This window comes from Sardina pilchardus, chromosome 1, assembly GCF_963854185.1.
Source record: "Sardina pilchardus chromosome 1, fSarPil1.1, whole genome shotgun sequence".
Classification (NCBI taxonomy): domain Eukaryota; kingdom Metazoa; phylum Chordata; class Actinopteri; order Clupeiformes; family Clupeidae; genus Sardina; species Sardina pilchardus.
Window position 1 is genome coordinate 10,315,273 of NC_084994.1, and position 22,748 is coordinate 10,338,020.

Consider the following 22,748-nt stretch of genomic DNA (forward strand, 5'->3'; position numbering starts at 1 on the left):
TAAGCTTTTTCACTTGGAGCACAGGTGCTACTAAATGAAAAAGTTTAGGAGCACAGAAAAAAATGTAGGAGCACTACGAAATTTCCTTGAAAACCATCTTGCCTTAAGCAGGATACAGATCATTCACAGCAGTGACAATAGTCTCTGCTCAAATCCTACACACACAGAAAATGGCTTGTCTTGTTTCTATTTCATATTTTGAATTCAGAATTTGTATACATTTTGTTAACAATGTATAGCATTTTAGGATCTGCATAATTACTTATAGCTTAAAATATTCAGTAAACTGAATACTTCATATTGATTACACTTGTCTTTAATGATATTACAGGGGTGGTGTGTAGGTCTAATTGAGTGCCTGTCACTTTAAGATGTACGTGAACATAATTAGGTTTCATTCGGTTTTAGGAAAAGAGTCAAGCAGTTCAAGGATACATCATGTTTTCATTAAATAACTTAAATGTTCAAAAAACTAACAAAGGTAAAGACAAATATTTCTGGTGTAATAGAAAAATGAGTGTCCACTGTCCAGTTAACTTCTATGATTTAGGTAGCCTACCATGGCACGGCATGGTGAGTTGTCACTTTTTTTTGGTCATGTATGTTTGATTGGCTGGGTGCTTAACTTACTCTACCATGACTCGTCTTGGAGTTTGGTAGGCTATATCTGTTATATGCAATGAGTGACAACCAGTGCTCAAAATAAAACGTTACGGTATTCTCCTGATAACGTTAGTGGAATGGATTTAATGTGAACGTAACCTCCATACAAAGACGCAGAGTGGCTATATGATGCGCACATTTGCAATGAAAATGTTCCGCCTTTTTAAAGCAGGTGTACAGTAGCCTACACCAAATCGTGGTTAAATCCATCATTTAGACAACAGAATCAGTCGGATTTCTTTCATAGAAGTCAACCAGGCCTATGTCAAATGCAGGCTGGGGTGAAGCTAATACGGTTTCCACACCGTGTTCATCAACCGTGATAATAATAATATTTGAAATGAACACGGTAATTGTATATAGCAACATTCTTATCATGGTTTGCCGTTTCAACGGTAATCACTACAAAGTCACCAACTGATAACGAACAGATTGAAGAAAAAGAAGAATGGTTTTGGAGTGACATTTCTTGCGTGTGTGAGACACAGCGAGGTTGATGCTGAGAGCGTGAGTTTCCAGCCATGCAGGAGCGTTAGAGTTGTCAACTATGACATTTGTATACAGATGCGCGAAAATTGTACTAGCCAATACTTTGATCCACTTGGTGTGGATTTTTAGGAGCAAAATGCGAATAAAAGGGTTGAATTCAGTACTCGCACCTGATGTGCTCCCATTTCATATTTTCAATTAGCACTAATTTATATTTACTCGCATTTGCGACGAGCTGCTCGCAGTGTACAGCCCTGGGCAGGGGTGTAGTGGTCTATGCTCTATCATGGGTTTTTTTTTTCTTTTAAAGGCATGCAGAACATGTTTGATGATGGTGGAGGTTATTATCCAATGTTTATAACAATACCAGTGGATTAAATGGTTCCAGTGTTGATGAGTATACATATTGTGAATGCAGATAATACAGTGTGATCTTTGATTAAAAGTTGCAATTGGTGAATAAACTCTTTTGCGAGGTGGATAAACTGTGTTTATTTGTGTTTATTCTCCACTCCACTACAATAGGCTACTGGCTATAGGCCCACGTTTTTAAAATATAAGCTCTTAAAAGATTGATCTTAGTATTGTGATAGCCAGACTATGTACTGCCGTTACAGGGGAATAATCTGTCTTGATTATGTTGATTTAGTGGTGCAGTGTTCAAACAATAGCCCTTTAATTTGATCTTTTCTCATGTTGTTATGCAGACTTGCTGCATGCAAACTCTCAGAGAAGTCATGTGGAATTGTGGCTACTGTTCTACAGTCACCAAACTCCCTGATAGATATGGACCTGCGTCACAATGTCCTGAGAGATTCTGGAGTTCAGCTTCTCTCTAAGGGACTGTCTAGTCCCCACTGCAAACTGCAGACATTAAGGTTGGTGTAAGGCCATTTTTTACATACTTTTTGTATTTGTTTGTTTCCTTAATTGTTGTTAGCTATAGTGACAGTGAAACATGCAAGTCGTTCAGCCCTTCAGCATTAACTCTGAATGTGCCAGTGTTTGCTTAACACAACATTTAGCTTTTGCAGAATTGATATTACAGATAAACCTCATGCATTTTTACAAATAAGCCGATACAAGTCAACAAGGCCAATATTGGTTGATGATCATGTGAGGCCAATTTCATTGCACCCCTACAATTTAGCTACATCATACCTTGGACTACATCAAAATAAAATCTTTCAGGTGTGCGTGCCTGCGTGCGTGCATGTGTGTGTGTATGTGTGTGTGTGGGTTTGACCATAGTGATACACAGTGATTTTTGCACTGTTGTTGAAATGTCTCTAGATTGTTATTTATTCATCAGGGCACTGTGTAAATGCAATATATTCCATTTATTCACGTTATGTTTTGTTGTGTTCTTATGCAGGCTTGCTGATTGTAAGCTCACAGATAAATTATGTGAGATTGCTGCTTCAATTTTACAGTCACCAAACTCCCTGCTACAGCTGAACTTCAGTAACAATGACCTGGGGGATTCTGGAGTCCAGCTTCTCTCTAAGGGACTGTCGAGTTCCAATAGCATACTGCAGATATTAAGGTTGGAATAAGCACTTATGTGTTTCCTGATCTTTTTTATTTTATTGTTTAATTAGACAAATATTGGCTGATGCCGTTAGGACAATATGTCATTCATCTCTTCAAGTTATCCACTTAACACATTACACTAGCCTACATCTTATGAAAACCTTTTAGATCTGTGCGTGTGTGTGTAATCTTTGGCATTACAGGAGAATAATGTCTCCTGATTATGTTGTTACATATTACATATTGTTACATATTGTTACAGGTGGCTCAGAGCCGCAACATAAAATGGAGACGGAAATCAGAGCAGCGCTCTCGTCGTCACTACCACAAATGTGCATGCTTACAGTTGGGCTCGCACACACACACACACACACCCAAACATGCGTACCCTGCTGAGGATGATAGGAGATTACTCTCCTGCTCTAGCACATCCTTGTCTTCCTCTTCATCCAGAAGCTACCTATTCTACATGTCCATGTCCTTGGGGTCATGTTTGCCAATTACCTGGAGCTCATCAGCATTGATTGGTTGATTGAAGATTGATTGATTGAAACTTTATTGAACATCAAGTGTTCAGAAGGATATAAAAAACACAATAAAGCCCAAAGGCTGTACTAAGTGTCATTCCTTTGGCTAAACCATAGAAGCCAATTTACAAGCGAACACTGATTCATTAGGGAGGAGATGACATGCCTACTGTGTTTGTAGCCATAATCACCCAATTACGTCAGAGTCATTATTTATTGTGGTTGTTGTTAGGTAGGCCGATACATGAAGAACTCTTTTCCAGAACGCTGCCTACATTCATTTTTGAAAACATTCTGTCATGTTGTGTAATTTCGGGTAACATAAAAAGTGCGGTTGGGTTGTTTTGATTGAAAGACAAATCAAACTAGATGCACCGCATAGCGGTACACAATATGACCGCCGCTCAGTTCTGCACATTCTCTCCAAAACGAATTACGCTTGTCAACTTTCCTGTATGGCTGGGATTATACTTGCTGTTTGACCAACCGTAAGCGTATGCGCCCGTGTGCGACCTGCTGTGTCCGGTGTACAGACTCGCTGCAGCATTACGCACCCTACTGGAGGTCTTCACTAGGGGGAGACTATAGTAAATTCAGATGTGGATGTGGCCATGTGCCATTGTTTACTCTCATGATTGCCCCCAGCTTCCACCAGTGGCCCGCTGGAGTTTTGCTCATCAGTTCTCTGGCTGTCCACCGGCGGCTCAGAAGCGGCTCCAGATAAAGGGCCACCCTTTTGCCGCTTACTACCCACCAGCTTCTAATTGGCCTTATTTATGGCCATAATAATGAAAATGATGCACTAAAATAGCAATAATACATTATAACACTTTCCATTTGCCCTCAATCAGAACAATTTACAATTATTTACAGGACTTACCAAAGTTACCAAATTTACTAAGGTGAAGACAGTGCCTGCTGATGAGAAACCTATAAATGTATTCTGTAATTTAATAATCCAATATAAAAACATTTATCCTCAGCAACTATCACACAGACTCACCACACATAGTATTAGGTTCAATACATTTTGTTTATTTATTTATTTTACTTGCTTTTGTTTATTTATTTTACATGCTCATTTACATGCTTTATTTATTGTACATGCTTAAACAATTTATTAAAATTATTTTTAATAATGATATAAATATGCAACACACTCTTCAGATGTAAGGAAAGTAAAGATGCAAAGAAGTTGTGACAGACATTCATGGCTTGTTTCTCCCTTGACATTAAGGCCAGATTCATGAAAATGCAGTTCTACCTTGCTGGGGTGTTACTGGCAGCGTTGTGAGCGAATTTGACAGAGGTGTAGGTCTGACTGGTAAACTCTGTTGAACAGATTAGAAATGAAAAGGCGTATTTAGTGAGATGATTACTGCAATGGCAGGGTTCATACAAAAAAATTGAGCTGAATTTACTACCTTTTCACTACCATCAACATGTTTTCTACTACAAAAGCAAAAGGTGAAGAGTAATGTAGGCCTAATGCAATACCTTTCCAAAACACAATAACACATTTAAGAACAACAGGGATTTAACAATGGACAAAGCTACTGGCATTTGAACAGGGGTGTGTAGGCTGTCAATAGGCACTGTATTTACCGGCATGGCTGGAGTTGATGAAGCTTGCTGGATGGTGGTGCTGGCAAAGGTGTAGTGGTCTGACTGGCAAACTCTGTTGAACAGATTGGATATGAAAAGACGTGTTTAGTGAGATGATTACTGCAATGGTATGACACCTGGCACGCTAACTAGCGCCTAAAGTACAAACACTTCTAAAGGATATTTCCACTTAATTTTCAGACAAACCAAGCAAGGGACCACATGTACAGACTCTACAAATACTAACCATTATATCCATTTTTTATTTAAATGACTTGAAAGAGATCGTCAGGTATAAATGCACCATACAGTAGGCTAGTGGCCAGTTTATTCATTCAGATGCTGTTACATGCTAACTAGCGCCTAGAGTAGGCTACAAACACTTCTAAAGGATATTTCTTAATTCTCAGACAAACCAGGCTAGGGACCACATGTACAGACTCTATAAATACTAACCATGATGTCAGTTTTTTATTCAAATAACTTGAAAGAGATCGTCAGGTATAAATGCACCATGCTAGTGGCCAGTTCATTCATTCACATGCTGTTACATGCTAACTGGCGCCTAGAGTACAAACACTACTAAAGGATATTTCCACTTAATTTTCAGACAAACCAAGCTAGGGACCACATGTACAGACTCTATAAATACTAACCATGAGGTCCGTTTTTTATTTAAATTACTTGAAAGAGATCGTCAGGTATAAATGCACCATGCCAGTTCATTAATTCAGATGCTGTTACATGCTAACTAGCGCCTAAAGTAAACATTTCTAAAGGATATTTCCACTTAATTTTCGGGCAAACCAAGCTAGGGACCACATGTACAGACTCTATAAATACATTTTGGAAACAGGTGTTGACTAGAATTACGCTTTACATACAGTTTTTAAAATGAAAATAGTAGAGATATAGAGAAGAGATGTTTTACTTACCTAGTCCTAAGCTGCTACTGGTGGTTTGAGTACTGACAGGCTATTCGCATCTGCTTGGATGAGTTAGCTTGATTTACGTTTCTAAACGTAAAGACATTTACCAACTTCTTTATCAGTCTGGCGGTTACACAGTTACGTGCAAGAACAACAAGTCACGTAAGAGATGAAATCGTTTAGCTTACTGCAACATGAGAAATCAAGTAGTGTGAAACTAGCGACAGTAAATGAAATTCCAATATGGCCGCCATTCGGAACTGAGAAATCACAACTCCATCTTCTTCGTTTGTCTTCTTCTCTCTGATCTGATCTATCATTCACTGAGCAGCGCCAGCGCCACACACCAGTGGCAGCAGGCTGCAGTGTTTGAACGTTGTTGCATTAGTTCTGCTTTTGACGTTCTCATATAAAATCGTAATAAATACATAATTGTTTTATTTGGTAAGCACGGGGTAGCCACGGGGGTGGCCAGTGACACAGCTACATGGGGCACGGGCCATTCTAGGCTTCAGTGTAGAGCAGCCACGTTGAGGGACCATTCACTAAATGCACACATAAATACATTTATTATAGCCCCCCATGGATGAAATTCCACAAAACTTGGCATACTCCCAGAGGGTGTCAGGTTAATCATACACATGAAATTGGGTGCAGTTCATAGCATCTCATCTGAAGATAGGGGCAATTAAAGCAATATTACATTACATTTTCAATTTTTACCATGGGGGTGCAATTCACAAATGACTGGTTATAAGCCAAGTTGATCCGAGCTCTTGAGACCAACATACCATAAAAATGTTGTCATCCTCGGTGCCACGGTTCAGGTAGTTATGTAGGAAAAACTGCAATTTTTGGGCTTCGGGAGGGGCCAGCGCGGGGGGGGAGTGACCCCCGGGGACGAAACGGAATTTTTCCGTAAAAGTCTACTGGGGCTACATGCCCACCAAGTTTCATGTGCCCCGGTGTTACGGTGTCCCGGGAATCGTTGACCAAAAATTCAGAACCGATGACGGGGAAAAAAAAAAAAAAACTTTGACAACAACTATATGACCGCTTCGCTAGCTATGCTAGCGGCGGTCATAATAACAGCCTAACCCAATAGGCTCCACTGAAATTACTTGGAAAACAAAATAATCATAAAAAATGATTTATGGAAATGCATTAAAATGATGGATATAGCGTTTTGGGTACATAACTATTTCTATCCTATCTGTTCTATATTTCTATCTTTTTTTCTCTTACCACTGTCCTGTCCTATCCTTTCTCTTTATTGTCTGGCACGAGAGATAGCCACGTCACCTTCGGAATAAATAGGCTACTGCAGCCGTTAGTTATTTCTGAGTCAGTGAGTGATGAACCACATCTCTGCTCTCTGCCTCGTTTTGCTGTGGGTGGTGGGACAAAATACTTCAATCTTATCGCCAGGTAGGCATCTAAACTCTTTTTCCTTTCCTTTCAGTACTTCTTAATGTGGTAACTGCCAAGCAGAGCACCTTCTTTAAAGTCTGACTACGCCACCTCCTGATGATGGGCAGGAGGACCCATGTATCTTTACTCTTAAATGTAGTGTGGCTAATTTCCCCCGCACAGGGACAGTTGACAAGAGGCAGATATACAAAAGTATTTCAAATTTATTATAATTTAGCACACAGGTATAGAAAAGTTATGGACAGGTCTTAAAATACTGCTACACAAAATACTGGTGGATTCCTCAGCCTAGGAAGATCGGATCGGCCGATGCAGAACCCCTGCTCAGGAGGCCCCTGGTGAGATAGAAAACAGGAGACAGCAACCCAACACCAACGAAGCATGCAACACGGCAAGCACTACACACTTTAGATCTTTTTAAATACCACTACAAAATATCACACCGTGTTGTAGCTACAGTATACGTACACACCACTACAGTGTCCCTCCAGTGTGGTCCCCCGACCAGGGGCAAAGCATCAGTAGGGATCCGGCCTTGTACAGGGATAGCCTACAGAGAAGACAGCGTTAAGGAGGAAACCCACCAGCATCAATAGCACCAGACTAGTTGAAACAATGAAACAATGAAATAGGCTACTATGAATGGAGGCACCGGTGGTAGGCCTCGAGGCAAAATCACAGCTAACCAAACAAACAAAAAACAAAGAAATGCGTATTAATTACTCAAAAACAGTGGCTGGCCTGGTCCCTTTTAAAGAGAAACCAAGCATGTTAGTTGACAGCATTGTTAAACAGGATAGTGTAGCCAACTCAAACATAACTAGAAAATATGGGCCTACTTTTCAGTATGCTCAAACTGTCCCACAGCATTCACACACATGAGGAGACAAGGTGAATGTTCCGTTTCTACGGACAGAGAAAGTCATTTAAACATGTCCCAATGCAGATATAACACATTCAATGCATGTGGAAAGATGTGCATATTGAGGCCTTTACCAGTGCAGCCCAGCAGCTCAGGTCACAATGAAGTGAACATAACAGTTAAAATTCCATGCAGAGGCCTGTGTCCTCGATGAAGAGTAGACACGCTTCTAGAGATCACCCTGATAAAAATGAAATAAATAAATATTAAAATACAAGTGGCAGTGATTAAATATGCCCTACCAGGACCAACCATACCTGCATGGGAAAGGGAGCCCAACTCACACAACTGTGTCTGCGCCAACACAAAGAGAGTCTGACATGCAGCCAGCAAACATTTATCACTTCCTGTGGTCTATGGTCATGTGACTTTCCAAAAGATCATGTGATTGCTATGCTGTGTGCCTGCCTGTGTAGATCCCCACATTAAGATATCGGGTTAATCAATTAATCATACTAGAACTAGTTATTCAGTAAAACTGGGGAAAGGACGTTGGACCTTACGGTTAACGGTTGACAGCTCAACTTTTCGGGTAAGGACGCTATTATGCTAACTGAGTGTCTAGCAAACCACAACAGTGTTGTTGTTGTTAACACTGGTGGGAAATGTCTTATTTATCACCTTTGTTATGGATGTACGTCAGATTGACAATAAGTTATAGTATTTTTTTTCTCATCATTTCATTTCGTTTTTAATGGAAGCGAAACTGTATGGTTCGCCTCTGAATGCCGTTGTCCGATGTTAGTGTTCCACATAAGTAGCAACAAGAGTAAACCACAGCGGGTAACGTTAGTCAACAGCTCTGCTATGCCTCGTCCTTGAATCTTCTCGCCAGGTTTTGAGTAGTTGTATCAGAGGGCAGAAACTCGGGCTCAAAGACCGCCCTGAAAATTATTGAATCTTCTCGCCAGGCTTTGAGGACATCTGTTTTACTAGATCTGCTGTGATCCAACGGCTGCTGTCAGTGTCGCCAACGGCTGGTACTGCGGCCCGAGGCCCGAACGTTTAGCTTTTTTTCTAAACAGTTAAATTTGAACGATTTGTTAACATTCCATTGTAACAGTATTGCGTCTTTACCTTTGTCCCCAAGTCCACATAGCCTACAAGTCCAACTCCTCTGTATCTTCGCAGAGACCTTGCGAGTGTGCAAATGCTCGCCTTTTAGCTGCAGTGACAACATGTGGGGAGAATCTATGCTAAATTAATGTAGTAGCCTACAGTAACCGAATTCCTTTACCAGCTGAACGGCTGCTGACCCCAGTATGGCGACTGTAGCGATCTGATCGGATATGATGTTGTGTTCTTGATTTTGATTTATTTATCAGGGCATTATGGAAACACTAGATCTTTCCATGTATTCATGTTATGTTTTGTTGTGTTTCTATGTAGGCTCGCTGATTGTAAACTCACAGATAAATCTTGCGAGATTGTGGCTTCAGTTCTACAGTCACCAAACACCCTGCAACAGCTGGACTTGAGTGACAATAACTTGAGGGATTCTGGAGCTCAACCTCTCTGTAAGGGACTGTCCCATTTCAACTGCAAAATACACACATTAAGGTGGGTGCAGACATTCCTTTGTCTTAAATTTCCTGATTAGTTAGAAGAACTAAAAATAGACATCAACTGGTCAGCCAAATGAAGCAATCAAGTGGCATACTACTTTGCTTATCATTGTGCACCTTTTCAGTGTATTTTGTGAGTCTTAAAATGTCTGTGAACTGATCAAATCATCTGTGTCATATTAGTTTATAATGAGGCAATATGGCACAAGTGAGAGTGGCATTGGTAGCACATATTGCCATGGCTTTTATTTGGCCTTGTGCTGCAGGTAATCACAGCCATAGCAAACCAACGACACTGACTCGTACCATATTACTAACAGTTCTGCTATCAACTAATTGTGTTGAAAGACACCAAATTCTGTCTTCTATCATTTATTTAGATCTTTTTCCCATTCACACTAAGAAGTAGTTCCAGTCTTCCAATAGTTCAAATTGAAATTAAAATTGAAACAACTTCCTCACTCAATAGCTGTCAAATGCAGTGTTGTTATGCAATCGCTGTTCTCTCACTCTGAATGAAATGGAATGTCACAATGGACAATTCAGAGCAAAAAGCAGAGTGTCCGAGTGGGGTTGTCATGACATATCGTCACTCAAGGAATGTTTCTTGTTCAATCAATTGATAAATAGTTGAATCAGATCTATCTGTTGTAAAATAAACAAATAACTTCAGATTCAAACAATGTCACCAGTATGCAGGGGAAAATGAAAAGGACAATCTCTCTCTCTCCTCCTCTCCCTCTTTCTCTCTCTCCCTCAGGCTCTCTGATTGTCTCATCTCAGAGAAGGGTTGTGGTTTTCTGGCTTCAGCTCTGACTTCAAGTCCCTCCCATCTAAAAGAGCTGGATCTGTGCTACAATCATCCTGGAAAATCAGGACTGAAGCTGTTATCCGCTAGACTGGAAGATCCTGTCTGTGAACTGGTGATACTTAAGTATGCTCGAAAAGAAACCCCAGTGCTGCACATTTAGACATTGTCTCCATTGTGTAGATCTCAAACTTCTTTGCTCTGGGGCCCTGTGATGTTAGGCCTTGGTGTTCCAAGGCCCTGCATAGGCGTCTGAACACCCGCCCATGCCCCCAACTTCCACCGCCCGCCACCACGCCTTTATAGATAGCAGGCTTGCGCACAATTCCGAATTGTAGAATTGGCCTCCATTCAATTCATGAATTGGAATTTGAATTGAATTGGCCCCACCCCACAGGAAGTTGAATTTTGACTTGAATTGGAATGACAGGAAGTGGAATTCAATTCATGGCAATTCAATACAATTCCACAGAATCATAACAGGAAGAATGTGTTGAATCTACATTCAGTTTTGGGAAGGTTACTTTGGAAATGTAATTGATTACTATTTTCAATAAATTGTGTGTTTGTTGCGATCATATCTGATATTTTGTGAAACTTAATTGTTAAACACTACCCTTAAATTGTGTATATGAATTTCTTTGAATTTCATTTCTTCTTTAATTCAAATTTGAATTGTAATTCTGCATCCTGTTTTTGACCTCAATTCAAATTCAATTCAAACTCAAGAATTGAATTGGAATTTAGGAGTCATTCTCAATTCAATTCTGAATTTTGCACAAGCCTGATAGATGGATACTGTAGATAGATAGATAGATAGATAGTAGAGATGCACCGATTGCAATTTTTTGGCCGATTCCGATTTCCGATTTTTCATAGAATTTGACCTGCCGATACCGATTTTAGCCGATTCCGATTTGCATCTTCTAACCACTTTACAGCACACAAAATTATTTAGAGTTATTTTCTATCCTTTCTTTAATACAACATGTTAATATAGAAATGTAATCAACTTATCAATGGCTGGTAAAAAAAATGTGAATAGACAGATTCTTCTTCAAGTCTTCTTCAGCTGCAGTAGGCTATTCCCAGTGTGGGACATTCATTTCACACACTACTAATAGAAATGCACTGTAGGACTACTATTTTTTTCTTCTCACATACAATATCCAACTGTAAATATCTTCAGACTACTGAGTATAACTGGAAAGTCATAGGTGCTACATAGGCTGAGATGTTGGAAAATTACAAAAAACTGACTTTGAGATAACAGCCTTGAAACACAGCCAATGGCATGCATACTCAGTCTACTACACTCTTCTTTGAACTTTCGCGATTGCTTGCGGATACAAAGGAAGTGTCCATATTTGGATGGCATAACGTCATGCAGGAGAAACACAGCTTTCCAACGACACCACACATGATATGTTTTGTATCACGGTCGCGATAGTGTATGACATGTTAGAATGCTTACTTTTGGCGAATTTAGAAGAAACATACAGGCGTGAGTAGACAAAAGGTAATGAAATAAACCTCTAAATGTGTAAATCGGACTTTGTTGTTGTGTTAGTGTGAAAGAATACATGCTAAGTGGCAAACTGAAGCAAAACGATGTTTATTCCTGCCGTGGCTATGTTGCTGCTTGTTGACAGCGCTTGTGGTTCAGCTGTGAGCACGCAATTAGCGGCAAAGACGGGCGGTGATGTGCGCTGTTTACGTAACCTAGTGACAGCTTAGTAAATTCCACGCAATATGGCAAAGCACAGCGTTCGCTGCATAGAAAAACTCAGCATTAGCGCTTTATCCAGCCCTGAGTGTTAGCCTTTGCTAGCTTCATCAAACTTTGCTAACTCAGCTGTGTGATGTTGTTACAAGTAGGTGCGAGTGCATTTGACCGGCATAAAATCGGCATGTCTCAGACTGACCGGCCGGTCGCCGGTCGTGGCCGATCACGTGAAAATCGGCCGATTCTGATCGGCGGCCGAGCGATCGGTGCATCTCTAATAGATAGATAGATAGATAGATAGATCATTTATTAATATTATTATTATTATTATTATTATTATTATTATTAGCAGTTACTAGTAGTAGGCCTATGCATAACATTTCTTTCTATTGCTATTTTGGATCCTGAAATGGCATATCAAGCATCTGCCATGGCTATATCATAAACAGGGGTCTGAATACAACTTCTGTTATGAAAAATACATTATTTTGAAGTGGGGGAAATGGGTATGAAAAAATGCAGAAATTTGATGATTTCAAAAATAGATTTCTCGTGATTACACAGAGATTACAGATACATTTTATATGCCATTGGAATCAGTAGGATCTCCTGTTTATTTTGATATGCAGTTTGCCATAGGGCAGTTTCGAAATCATGAGATATTTCACAGAGAAAAATGGGTATGACGCAGAACTGAATGTGACATTCATTTTTGTATGTAGGTGTAATTTTCAACGCTAATTATCTCGCGAACCGTTCGTCATAGAAACTAGTGGCTAGCGCCATTGGAAAGCTCAGGTTATGCAGTTTCATATGATATGCCTGTTATTTCTGTGCGAAAATCTCTCGCACCAATATGACCGAGAAGAACGGGTGCGGGCGCGGCCGCATGGTGCATCTCCAAGGCGGCAGAGAGGGTCGGCCGCGGCGGCCCGATGGTAATCTTCTCGCGGCCCGGTACCGGTCCGCGGCCCATAGTTTGAGAAACACTGGTGTAGATCATATTCATTTCTTCAGCGTGTAGTGGCATATTTTCTAATATGTATTGTATTATACAACAGTTAGGTCCGGTCGAACGATTTAGCAATATCTGATTGGACGAGACGCGTTCTATCAGTGGTGATATTGACCGATATCACCACTGGTGACTCTTCACAGCTAATAATCACTCCGCGACGGTTGATTCTTCGCTTTGATTTAACCAGAGACGGCATTCCATGTTCTTTGACTTAGCAGTTGCATAGCAGCCACACGCGTTCTGAGCTAGGCCTACTTCGCATAGCGGAGGAACTGGGCTAAATAAAACGATGGCAAATAATAATTATCCTTCCTAAAAACGCACTCGGGTATCTTTTTTTTTTTGGCAATGGAACTGTTGTATAAAAGCATTATCGTGGTCGTGGTGTTGTTGGCCAATATCGCCACGTCTGTAGTTACCTACGGCACTCAGCCTTCGGCTTCGTGCCTGCGGCGAACCACAGCCGTGGCGATATTGGCCAACAACACCACTCCCACTCGTGCGATAATGCTTAAATAGCTGCTTTATATTGAAGTGTATTTGATGTTTCTTTTGATGCAGCATCCAATAATGCAAATATTTAGAAGTGCATTTGAAATTTGCAAACTTAGCTGAATGTTTGGGAACCTTTGCAAACAGTTTTCTGTTTGTCTCGAGTTGTCCGCGAACATTTCTGAACACTCAGTGGAGCTGGACGAAGGGTTACTGTTAAAATGGACCCTTTACACCAAGAAATTCTCTGAAATCTAACTGTCCAGAGAAAGTATATTTGTCACAAACGTTCAACCCCGTTTACCAAATTTGAATGCCTCTGAGATACCAGGCTGTGAGGTTAACAGTCAAGCAGGGAGGTGTGTATCCCCATGATACAAGACATTTTATTTTATTTATTGATTTATTTTTTCTTGATTGTCTGTCAGAGAGGCTATTAATTTTGTATGTTGGGACACCTGGTCCCTGACACATGCATTAAATAATGGAGTTGCACTGTTGGAAAGGTTTTATTCAGAGGGAGTCATCACGTTGCTCACAAACTCTAATCTAAGTACAGGACAGACAGTGTCGGGGCTTTTTACCACAAGATTGTCTCCCTCTGAGAACTAGAGCGTCCTTGTGGCACCACCTTGGGACATGTTATTATTATTATTAACTTTATTTGTTATAGAGGGACAGTGTACAGTAATTGACATTTTACAAAGAAAATGTAAATGCACCCAATTATAGCCAAAAGGCTAGTTTCCATGGGTAGTCCCCATGTGGATGCCTTTGTATGCGATATTAAAGACAGCTGGAAAGAGAGTTACTTCATTACTTTATATCGAGGGAAATATACACGTATAAGGCAGCAGACTATTTTCTGTGGGGTAATAGACTGCTTGACATTTCACAGGTAGCACAAACAGAAAAACAACAGTGCTTGATATCTCTGAAATGGTACATGTGTGTTTGTTTTTCTTACAGAACGGGGATTTCTGTAAGCAGAGCACGACCACATTTGCTGAGATGTACGTTTTTTTTTAAATGTTTATTCAGTGATCATTCACAGTCACATGTTTTGACATGCAATGCTTGAATGTGTGTGTGGGTGTCTAATAGCAGGGTGCGTGTGTGTGTGCCTGTATTTGTGTTGACATGGTGTCTGTATGTGTTGTTGGTAGGGTGAGTAGAAGTGTGTGTGTGTTTGTTTGAGTTGACATGTTTTGTGTGTTGGAGCGTGTTTGTGTTGGTATAGTGTTTGTGTGTGTGTGCGCCTGTGCCTGTGCCTGTATTTATGTTGACATGGTGTCTGTATGTGTGTTGTTGGTAGTGAGTAGGAATGTGTGTGTGTGTGTGTGTGTGTGTGTGTGTGTGTGTGTGTGTGTTTGTGCTGAAAAGGTGTGTGTGTGTAGGTAGGGTGAGTAGGAGTGTTTTGTGTTGGTAGGGTGTGTGTGTTTGTGCATGTGTTGGCAGGGTGAGTAGGAGTGTGTGTGTGTGTTGGTAGAGTAAGTAGAAGTGTGTAAGTGTGTGTGTGTAAGTGTGTGCGTGCGTGCGTGCGTGTGTTGGTAGAGTGAGTAGAAGTGTGTGTGTGTAGGTAGGGTGAGAAGAAGGGTGTGTCTGTGTGTAGGAAGGATGAGTAGAAGTGTGTTTGTGTTGCTATGGTGTGTGTGTGTGTGTGTGTGTGTGTGTGTGTGTGTGTAAGGTAGGTAGGGTGAGTAGAAGTGTGTGTGTTTGTGTGTGTGTGTAAGGTAGGTAGGGTGAGTAGAAGTGTGTGTGTGTGTGCGTATGTGTAGGTAGGTAGGGTGAGTAAAAGTGTGTTTGTGTTGCTATGGTGTGTGTGTGTGTGTGTGTGTGTGTGTGTTGGTAAAATGAGTAGCAGTGTGTGAGTGTCTGTTGGTTGAATGAGTAGGATTGTGTGTGTGAGTTTGTGTTTGTGTCGGTAGGGTAAGTAGGAGTGTGTGTCTGTGTGTAGTAGGGCTGGGCGATATGGACCAAAAGTCATATCCCGATATATTTAGGCTGAATATCGATATACGATATATATCCCGATATTTTTCCCGCAAAGTAGCTGCTAGAACAAAGCACCCCCAAAGCACCTAAATTTGATTTAAGGCCCCCTTAACATAAGATCAGTTACACAAACACCTCTAAGTATTCTCCTTAACATTTTCCCTCATGTATTTGAGTTTTCTCCTTATTATCTTAAGAAATCCCTCAAATCGTTGCACAGATATCCAGCAGCCTAAAGGATAACCCATATTATTATCTCAATGCTGATAAATGTAGTTAATTAACCACTTTTAACAATTGAAAATAAATAAATCTTCTGCTAATATTACTCTTCAATCAAATAGGCCTATCAGAAGTTGTGTCGTTTATTTAGGCCTAGTGGTACCATAGCTTGCTCAAGTCGTCCTAACTGATAGCCTACCATTATGAGCTTTGGTTTGGTTCACCACCAGGCAACATGTAACAAAAATGTTTTGGTGCACAAATGGTCTTGCTCTTTGGATGACAGCCAGAGGATAATATCTAACTAGCTAGCTAGTATAGATCAATTCATGTCTCAGGATTTACTTGATGAATGGATAAATGTCACCGAAAATTATCACGGTAAGATTATAGATCATTAAGCTTTAGGCTATTGTGTTTGGTGGATTGCTTTCTAATTGCATAACTTATTAGCAAGCTAGTTAGTTGCATATGTAGAACGTACCTGTTGAGTTATTTATCGCTAACATTAGCTACTGATAGGTACATTAGATGTACAGTATAACATCGTGAAATTAACGTCACTGTTCTAAGCGCCGTGTTTGGCTGCGTCACCCGTCAAACTGGTAAAAGTTTATAGTCAGATTTGTCGTGTTATTCGCTATACCATTTTATAGACAATATGTGCTCACATCTTGATATTATTTTGGACAGTCAGTCCCGCATTTCACCCTCAGAAAAGCATGCACATATTAGCAAACGAACAATCTCCGTGGGAACTGGAATTTGTCGTGCCAGAAAATCCCTTTCAATGCAAATGAAAATCAAAATAACTTAACGAATTTCCTTACCTAAGGATACCATTTAAGACATTTTGTGCAACACCCTTAAATAAATTCCTCACATATATAGTTGATACTTAGGGTCACAACTTAGGTGCTGTGTGCAACCCCGCTCTGAGTCAGAAAGAGGAGGGGCGGGCGCGGGTGCGGGGAGCAGCGCATAGAGCTCCGGCCAGCGGCTTGCCTGGAGCAATCAAAGCGCAAATTTGAACTATATCGGTATATACGATATGGTCTAATTCCATATCTCATTTTTAAAAATATCGATATATCTTAAATATCGGTATATCGCCCAGCCCTAGTGTGTAGGAAGGGTGAGTAGAAGTGTGTGTGTGTGTGTGTGTGTGTGTGTGTATGTGTAGGTAGGTACAGATGGTACGGGTTGAGAATGCTCCTTTCTTTCCCGCACATCGGGACTCCCGAAGCATCGGGAAAACTGCAACCGCAAGGGGGCAACATAGACCGCCCTAATAATATGAAGGTTCGGCTCATGGAAAAACCCGAGGACACCGCGCTGGTGACAAGCCGAGAAATGAGACATGACGCTCGGCATGTTAGATTGCAGTTGCAGAGTTTTCGAATGTTTACAGCCTACCTCACAGCTCTCTCACTCGACGTAGCCTATAACTCAGTCAGTCCAGCAGAGATGCCAGAGCAACGTTTTGGTCAATGGAGAGGGAGAGAAATGCTCCGCATATCCGTCTCATTTAATCATTAAAATGAAAGTGATGATTGGCGAAATTAATCAAACGACGTTTCATTAAATCATTGTTGAAATGAATGAAAATGGTTTTAGAAACCTATAGGCCTATCAGAAGGAAATAGCCTTCAATTCAACCTGAAATAGGCTACTCGAAAGGCAACCTTAGATTAATTCATGAATTCATTAGGCTACGGTTACAAGACCGCATTTCCGTGAATAGGCTATTATTGTCAATGTCAAGGCGAAGACGAAAGAGATGGACAAGATGGACATTTTGGCTACATTTACATGCTAGGAATACTTAGAAATGTGTATAGGCTATTTTAAAACGGAGGCATGTTCATTTTAACCGGCGACGCTGGGTAGCCTACATGTACCCAGTACTTGTTATCACAGATTTTGTCCCCACCACTTTTGACGACTGAAAATAAAATGTATTTAACATGTAACCTAGACACACTAGTACTACCACTAGAGACTAGATTCTAAGAGATGATATGTAAGCCCATTCCCCACTATTGGGTATTCAATTAAATGAATGAAGGGAGGAGACGGTGTACAAAAATAATGCACTTCAGTTTTATTTATAGTAGAAATGTATAAATATGAATAAATACTTTGATATCAGAGAGAGTTGTTCTTTTCATAATAGTAGACTATCTGTAAACATTTCCACAAAGGCTACACAGTGCAATATCAATGTGCATACATTGCAAGTAGACTCGCTATGCCTGCTACCAAATAAAGAAAAACTAAATAAATAAGCACCCCAAAAGAGGGCAAAATCACACCAGTAAGGGCAAGGGAAAAAGGGGCGCCAGCCGAGAGCAGAATAGCCCAGAGGGATGAGACCACTACAATAACATGCCACAGGAGTTGGCTATAGCCTATACTATACTCTAAGAGTGCTACAATTGAAATAGCCACACACAAATAGCTATATACTATACTCTAAGAGTGCTACAATAGTCACACACAGATAGCTATATAGCCTACTATACTCTAGGAGTGCTACAATTAAGTCACGCATATGCAATCCTCCACTACAAAGTGCAACACAACTCATAAATCACTGCACACACATTCAATACAGGCCTCACTGAAGCGGCGACTGAGCTGTAGCCTATGCTACCATCTGTGTTCTCCCAGCCCCGGCTGACAAAGGAAAGAAAGGAAAGAAACAAGCCTCGCCATACACATCAAGAAAAGGAAATTAACACGCAAAACTTGGAGGTGGTTTTACAAACTGGCATATAGCTACCCACAACATAGCCTTGACCCACTGACTTTGCACGTTTAGATATTTTACAAAAGGGAAAAACAGTGGCTACAACTGGCTCCTGGAAATGACAAAAGACCACATTAATCACATGCCCACCCAACCGACAGAGCTAACATGGTATCTGGTTAACATAATCAGTCAATACCTGATAACGTCTGCACTGATTTTACCGCAGGTGGACTGGACACAACATTTGCAAATAGACATCTATAAAGACAATAAACACATATTCAATACACAGCAGTACACACATTTGTTATTTTGCAATTAATAATTCACACTTCAATACCCGTAACATTTACCTTGATAAAATCTTCATACATTCATACAGCTAGTCATCCATTCCATTTGAACACGAACACGGAAACCGGCATGTATTTGTCAATAATGGCGACCAGGCAACCGATGACAAACACTGTAATGTTAAGCACATCGGTTCAGTTCGTAAGTTTAGGCTACAACCAGTATGCATGCTCTATGCCTAAACAGTTCGGTCAAAAATGCTTCCCTTACCGCTTAGATCACCACCGGCAGAATAATTGCGATAACAGTGCTCTCACCACGTTAGTCGCGCCATCTGATTTCAAAAGAACGAGTGACTGTGAGGCATACCATTTTACCTGCGCTACATCCGGTCACCTGAGAAGAATGTCAGGTGACTCGCTAGATCTAGTCATGTGTAGTGTAACGTGCATCACTGGCTCATCCCCCTCCCACCCGTCACATATTCCCCCCACTTTAGAAGGCCACCGTCCCGGTGGCAATAATAGCCATTCTTTAATGCCATGGCCTAAAATAATAGCTGGGGTTAGCACTAACTGACTGAATGGCATTTGGTTGGCCCTCCAGAGGCTGGATAGCTGATTGTGGCAACCGGAAAGGGTTGGAGTGGTGGCCCGTCCGTTCTCGTCGTGGGCGGCTGTTTAGGTCTTCTCCCACGGCCAACATGTCATCAGAGGATTCTGACTCTGCTTCTATAGAGGGACTAGTTGTGCTACCAACTAACATCACTGGAGCGGCCTGGTCACCTTGTGTATCACCTCCTGTTGGACTGGGGCTGGGTAGTTCAGTCACCGGATCTTGTCTGGTTTCAACAAGGGGGCTCCTCTCTGGCTGGTGAGATAGGACTTGGAACCATGCATCCACCTCATCCTCCTCAACAGGCTCCGACCTCCCTTTTCCCTTTTCTGGGTCACATGGAATGTTCACAGGGATGTTGAGAGGTGGTTCATCCTGGTCTGGCAGAGCTTTCAATTCCGACCGGTGGACATTCATGTCTGGGCCCAGCCCATCTTCAGGGGTGATGTGGTACACCAAGCCCTTCTCGTCTCGGCATTTGACAACCTGGTGTATTCTCGGGTCCCAAAGATCTTGGATTTTATGCCGCCCGAGAGGATGGCTCCTACGGTACACCCTGGTGCCCACTGGCAGGAGAGATGGAGGCAAATTGTGACGCTCTCTAGAGGCTGCGGCTGCCTCCAGACGGTTCCTGGCATCGGTGTAGACTACGGCCAAATACTCTTTGTGAGTAGTAACCCAGTCAGATGGATGGGTACTATCAGACTCTGCCTTCGCCAGCCCCAGTAGCGAGTCTACCGGGAGGTGGGGCTTTTGTCCAAACATGAGTTCGTATGGAGAGTGGTTTGTGGATTGATGGACAGATGTATTGTAAGCAAACAGCAAATGGGGAAGTGCTTGTGGCCACCTTTTCTTCTTCTCAGGGGGGAGGGTCCGTAACAGGTCATGGAGTGTACGATTAAAACGTTCACATTGTCCGTTTCCTTCTGGGTGATATGGTGTAGTTCGGCTTTTATCAATGCCATACAACCTGCACAGTCGTTTCAGTAGCTGTCCTTCGAAGGCCCGGCCTTGATCGGAATGGAGCCTCTTTGGCACTCCGAAGGAATAAAACCATTTTTCGGTGAGGACTTTGGCCACAGTATCAGCTTGCTGGTTAATGGTGGGGTACGCCTGTGTATATTTAGAAAAGACATCTGTGACAATGAGAACATTTTCGTAGCCATTACTGGCTTTCTCCATGACGGTAAAATCAATGGCGATGACTTCTAGAGGCTTGGCGGCCAACAAGTGACCGGCATAGGTGCGGGCAGTAGGGACCATTCCTTTGGCCAGGGTGCACCGCTCGCACTGTTTGCACCACTGCTCAATCTCCTGACGCATTTTCGGCCAGTAACATCTCTGACGAATGAGTTCAGTGGTTCTTTCCACTCCCTGGTGGCCATGGTTGTCATGCAAATTCACTAGTACTTCCTTGTGCAGTACCTTTGGCAGTAGTAGCTGTAGTGTGAAGTCCCGTGCTGGAGGTAGTTGTACTTCTCGATACAGGATGCCATCTAGCTCTTGGATTCGGCGCCACTGGTGGGCTAGCTCCAATACCAACTGTGCTTCCTGTGTTCGCTCCTGTCTATTAGGTGGGCGAGCCCTCCTCCAATACACCAAGAATGCGCCGAGCACTGGATCTTTTGCCTGCAGCGTTCGTAGATCTGCTTGCTGCCGGACAGGAGCTGCATCTATTGTAGAAATTTCTGCTGCTTGCGCTTGTTGTTGTGCTAGAACTCTGGGCACCCTCAGCTCCGACGGAACAGTAATGCCAGATACTATAGCTGAAATAGACGGTGTGGGTGACTCACTATTATGGCGGGACAGAGCATCGGCATTCCGGTTGGCAGTCCCAGGACGATACTTCAACTCAAAATCAAAAACCGCCAACTGGGAGGCCCACCTCTGCTCCACGGCGGCCAACTTGGCAGTTTGTAGGTGGCTTAAGGGATTATTGTCAGTATAGACAATAAATTTGGCTCCCAGCAAATATTCCCTGAAGCGCTCGGTCACTGCCCATTTCAACGCCAGGAACTCCAGCTTCATTGAGCTATAGTTGGACATATTTCGTTCGGGTGGTCTGAGAGTCCTACTGGCGAAGGCAATGGGTCTTGCTCTGCCATCTACATCCTGCGACAGGACAGCCCCCAGGCCTTGATGGCTGGCATCAATTTCGAGGATAAAGGGCTTTGAGAAGTCAGCGTACTTTAGAACAGGGGCACTTACAAGTTCTTGTTTCAGTGTCTGAAAAGCTTGCTCGCAGTGGTCATCCCAAAGATTACCTAGCTTAGCATTAGATCCTCCACACTTCTTCCCTCCACTTTGAACTTTGGCTACGAGCTGGTGTAAGGGACCCGCATGCTTGGCAAAATTTGCCACAAACCTGCGGTAATAGGAGGCAAACCCCAGAAATGAGCGTAGGTGGGTCAGGGTGGTTGGTTGCTTCCACTGCAGAACAGTCTGGATTTTCTCGGGATCTGTCGCCACTCCACTAGCCGATATGACATGGCCTAGGTACTGCACTTTTTCCTTGAAAAAATGACATTTGCTTTATTTGAGTTTTAAGTTGTATTCTTTCAGCCTGTTCAAAACTAATTCTAGCCGTTGTACATGCTGTTGAAAGGAAGCTGAAAAGATAACTATATCATCAAGGTACAACAGCAAGGATTGAAAACTTTGATCGCCAAAGATTCTTTCCATCAGGCGTTGGAATGTACTTGGTGCATTACAAAGCCCAAAGGGCATACGATTGAACTCAAATAAGCCGAAAGGTGTACAGAAAGCTGTTTTTTCCTTATCCTGTTCTGCCATGGGCACTTGATTGTATCCAGCAGCCAAATCGAGTGTAGAGAACAGTGTTGCACCAGTCAGCGCATCCAAGGATTCCTCTATTCTTGGGAGAGGATACGCGTCCTTCCTGGTTTTGGCGTTAAGCTGCCTGTAATCTACACAAAGACGAATAGCACCATCTTTCTTCTGAACCACTACAATCGGGGAAGCATATGGACTACTGCTAGGCCGGGCTACACCTTTTTCTACTAGCTCTTGAACATGAGCTTTGACTTGTGCAAACTGTGATGGGGGTAGCCGACGGTAACGCTGCCGTACTGGGGCTGTATCCATTAAAGGAATCTCATGCTGGACTAATGACGTACAACCCAAGTCTCCATCATGCTC

The 22,748-nt window shown here is 42.0% G+C and overlaps 1 protein-coding gene, 1 long non-coding RNA gene and 1 pseudogene across 13 annotated transcripts in view; 2 read left to right on the plus strand and 1 right to left on the minus strand.

Moving 5' to 3' along the window:
- The window catches only part of LOC134076331 (zinc finger protein 850-like), a 769,162-nt pseudogene that overhangs the window by 467,651 nt on the left and 278,763 nt on the right, over nt 1–22,748 (plus strand).
- The window catches only part of LOC134080947 (NACHT, LRR and PYD domains-containing protein 3-like), a 143,349-nt gene that overhangs the window by 110,147 nt on the left and 10,454 nt on the right, over nt 1–22,748 (plus strand). For all 12 annotated transcript variants that reach the window (XM_062537589.1, XM_062537566.1, XM_062537551.1 and 9 more), the window contains 5 exons: nt 1,860–2,030; nt 2,528–2,698; nt 9,489–9,659; nt 10,425–10,598; nt 14,678–14,721. In XM_062537589.1, the coding sequence (XP_062393573.1) occupies nt 1,860–2,030; nt 2,528–2,698; nt 9,489–9,659; nt 10,425–10,598; nt 14,678–14,721 (731 nt within the window). The remainder of the gene's footprint in view (nt 1–1,859; nt 2,031–2,527; nt 2,699–9,488; nt 9,660–10,424; nt 10,599–14,677; nt 14,722–22,748) is intronic.
- Nucleotides 7,363–8,049, minus strand: LOC134099019 (uncharacterized). Its single transcript, XR_009941104.1, has 2 exons — nt 8,017–8,049; nt 7,363–7,925 (listed from the first exon to the last, which is right to left on the minus strand). It is a non-coding gene; the product is annotated as an uncharacterized LOC134099019 (long non-coding RNA).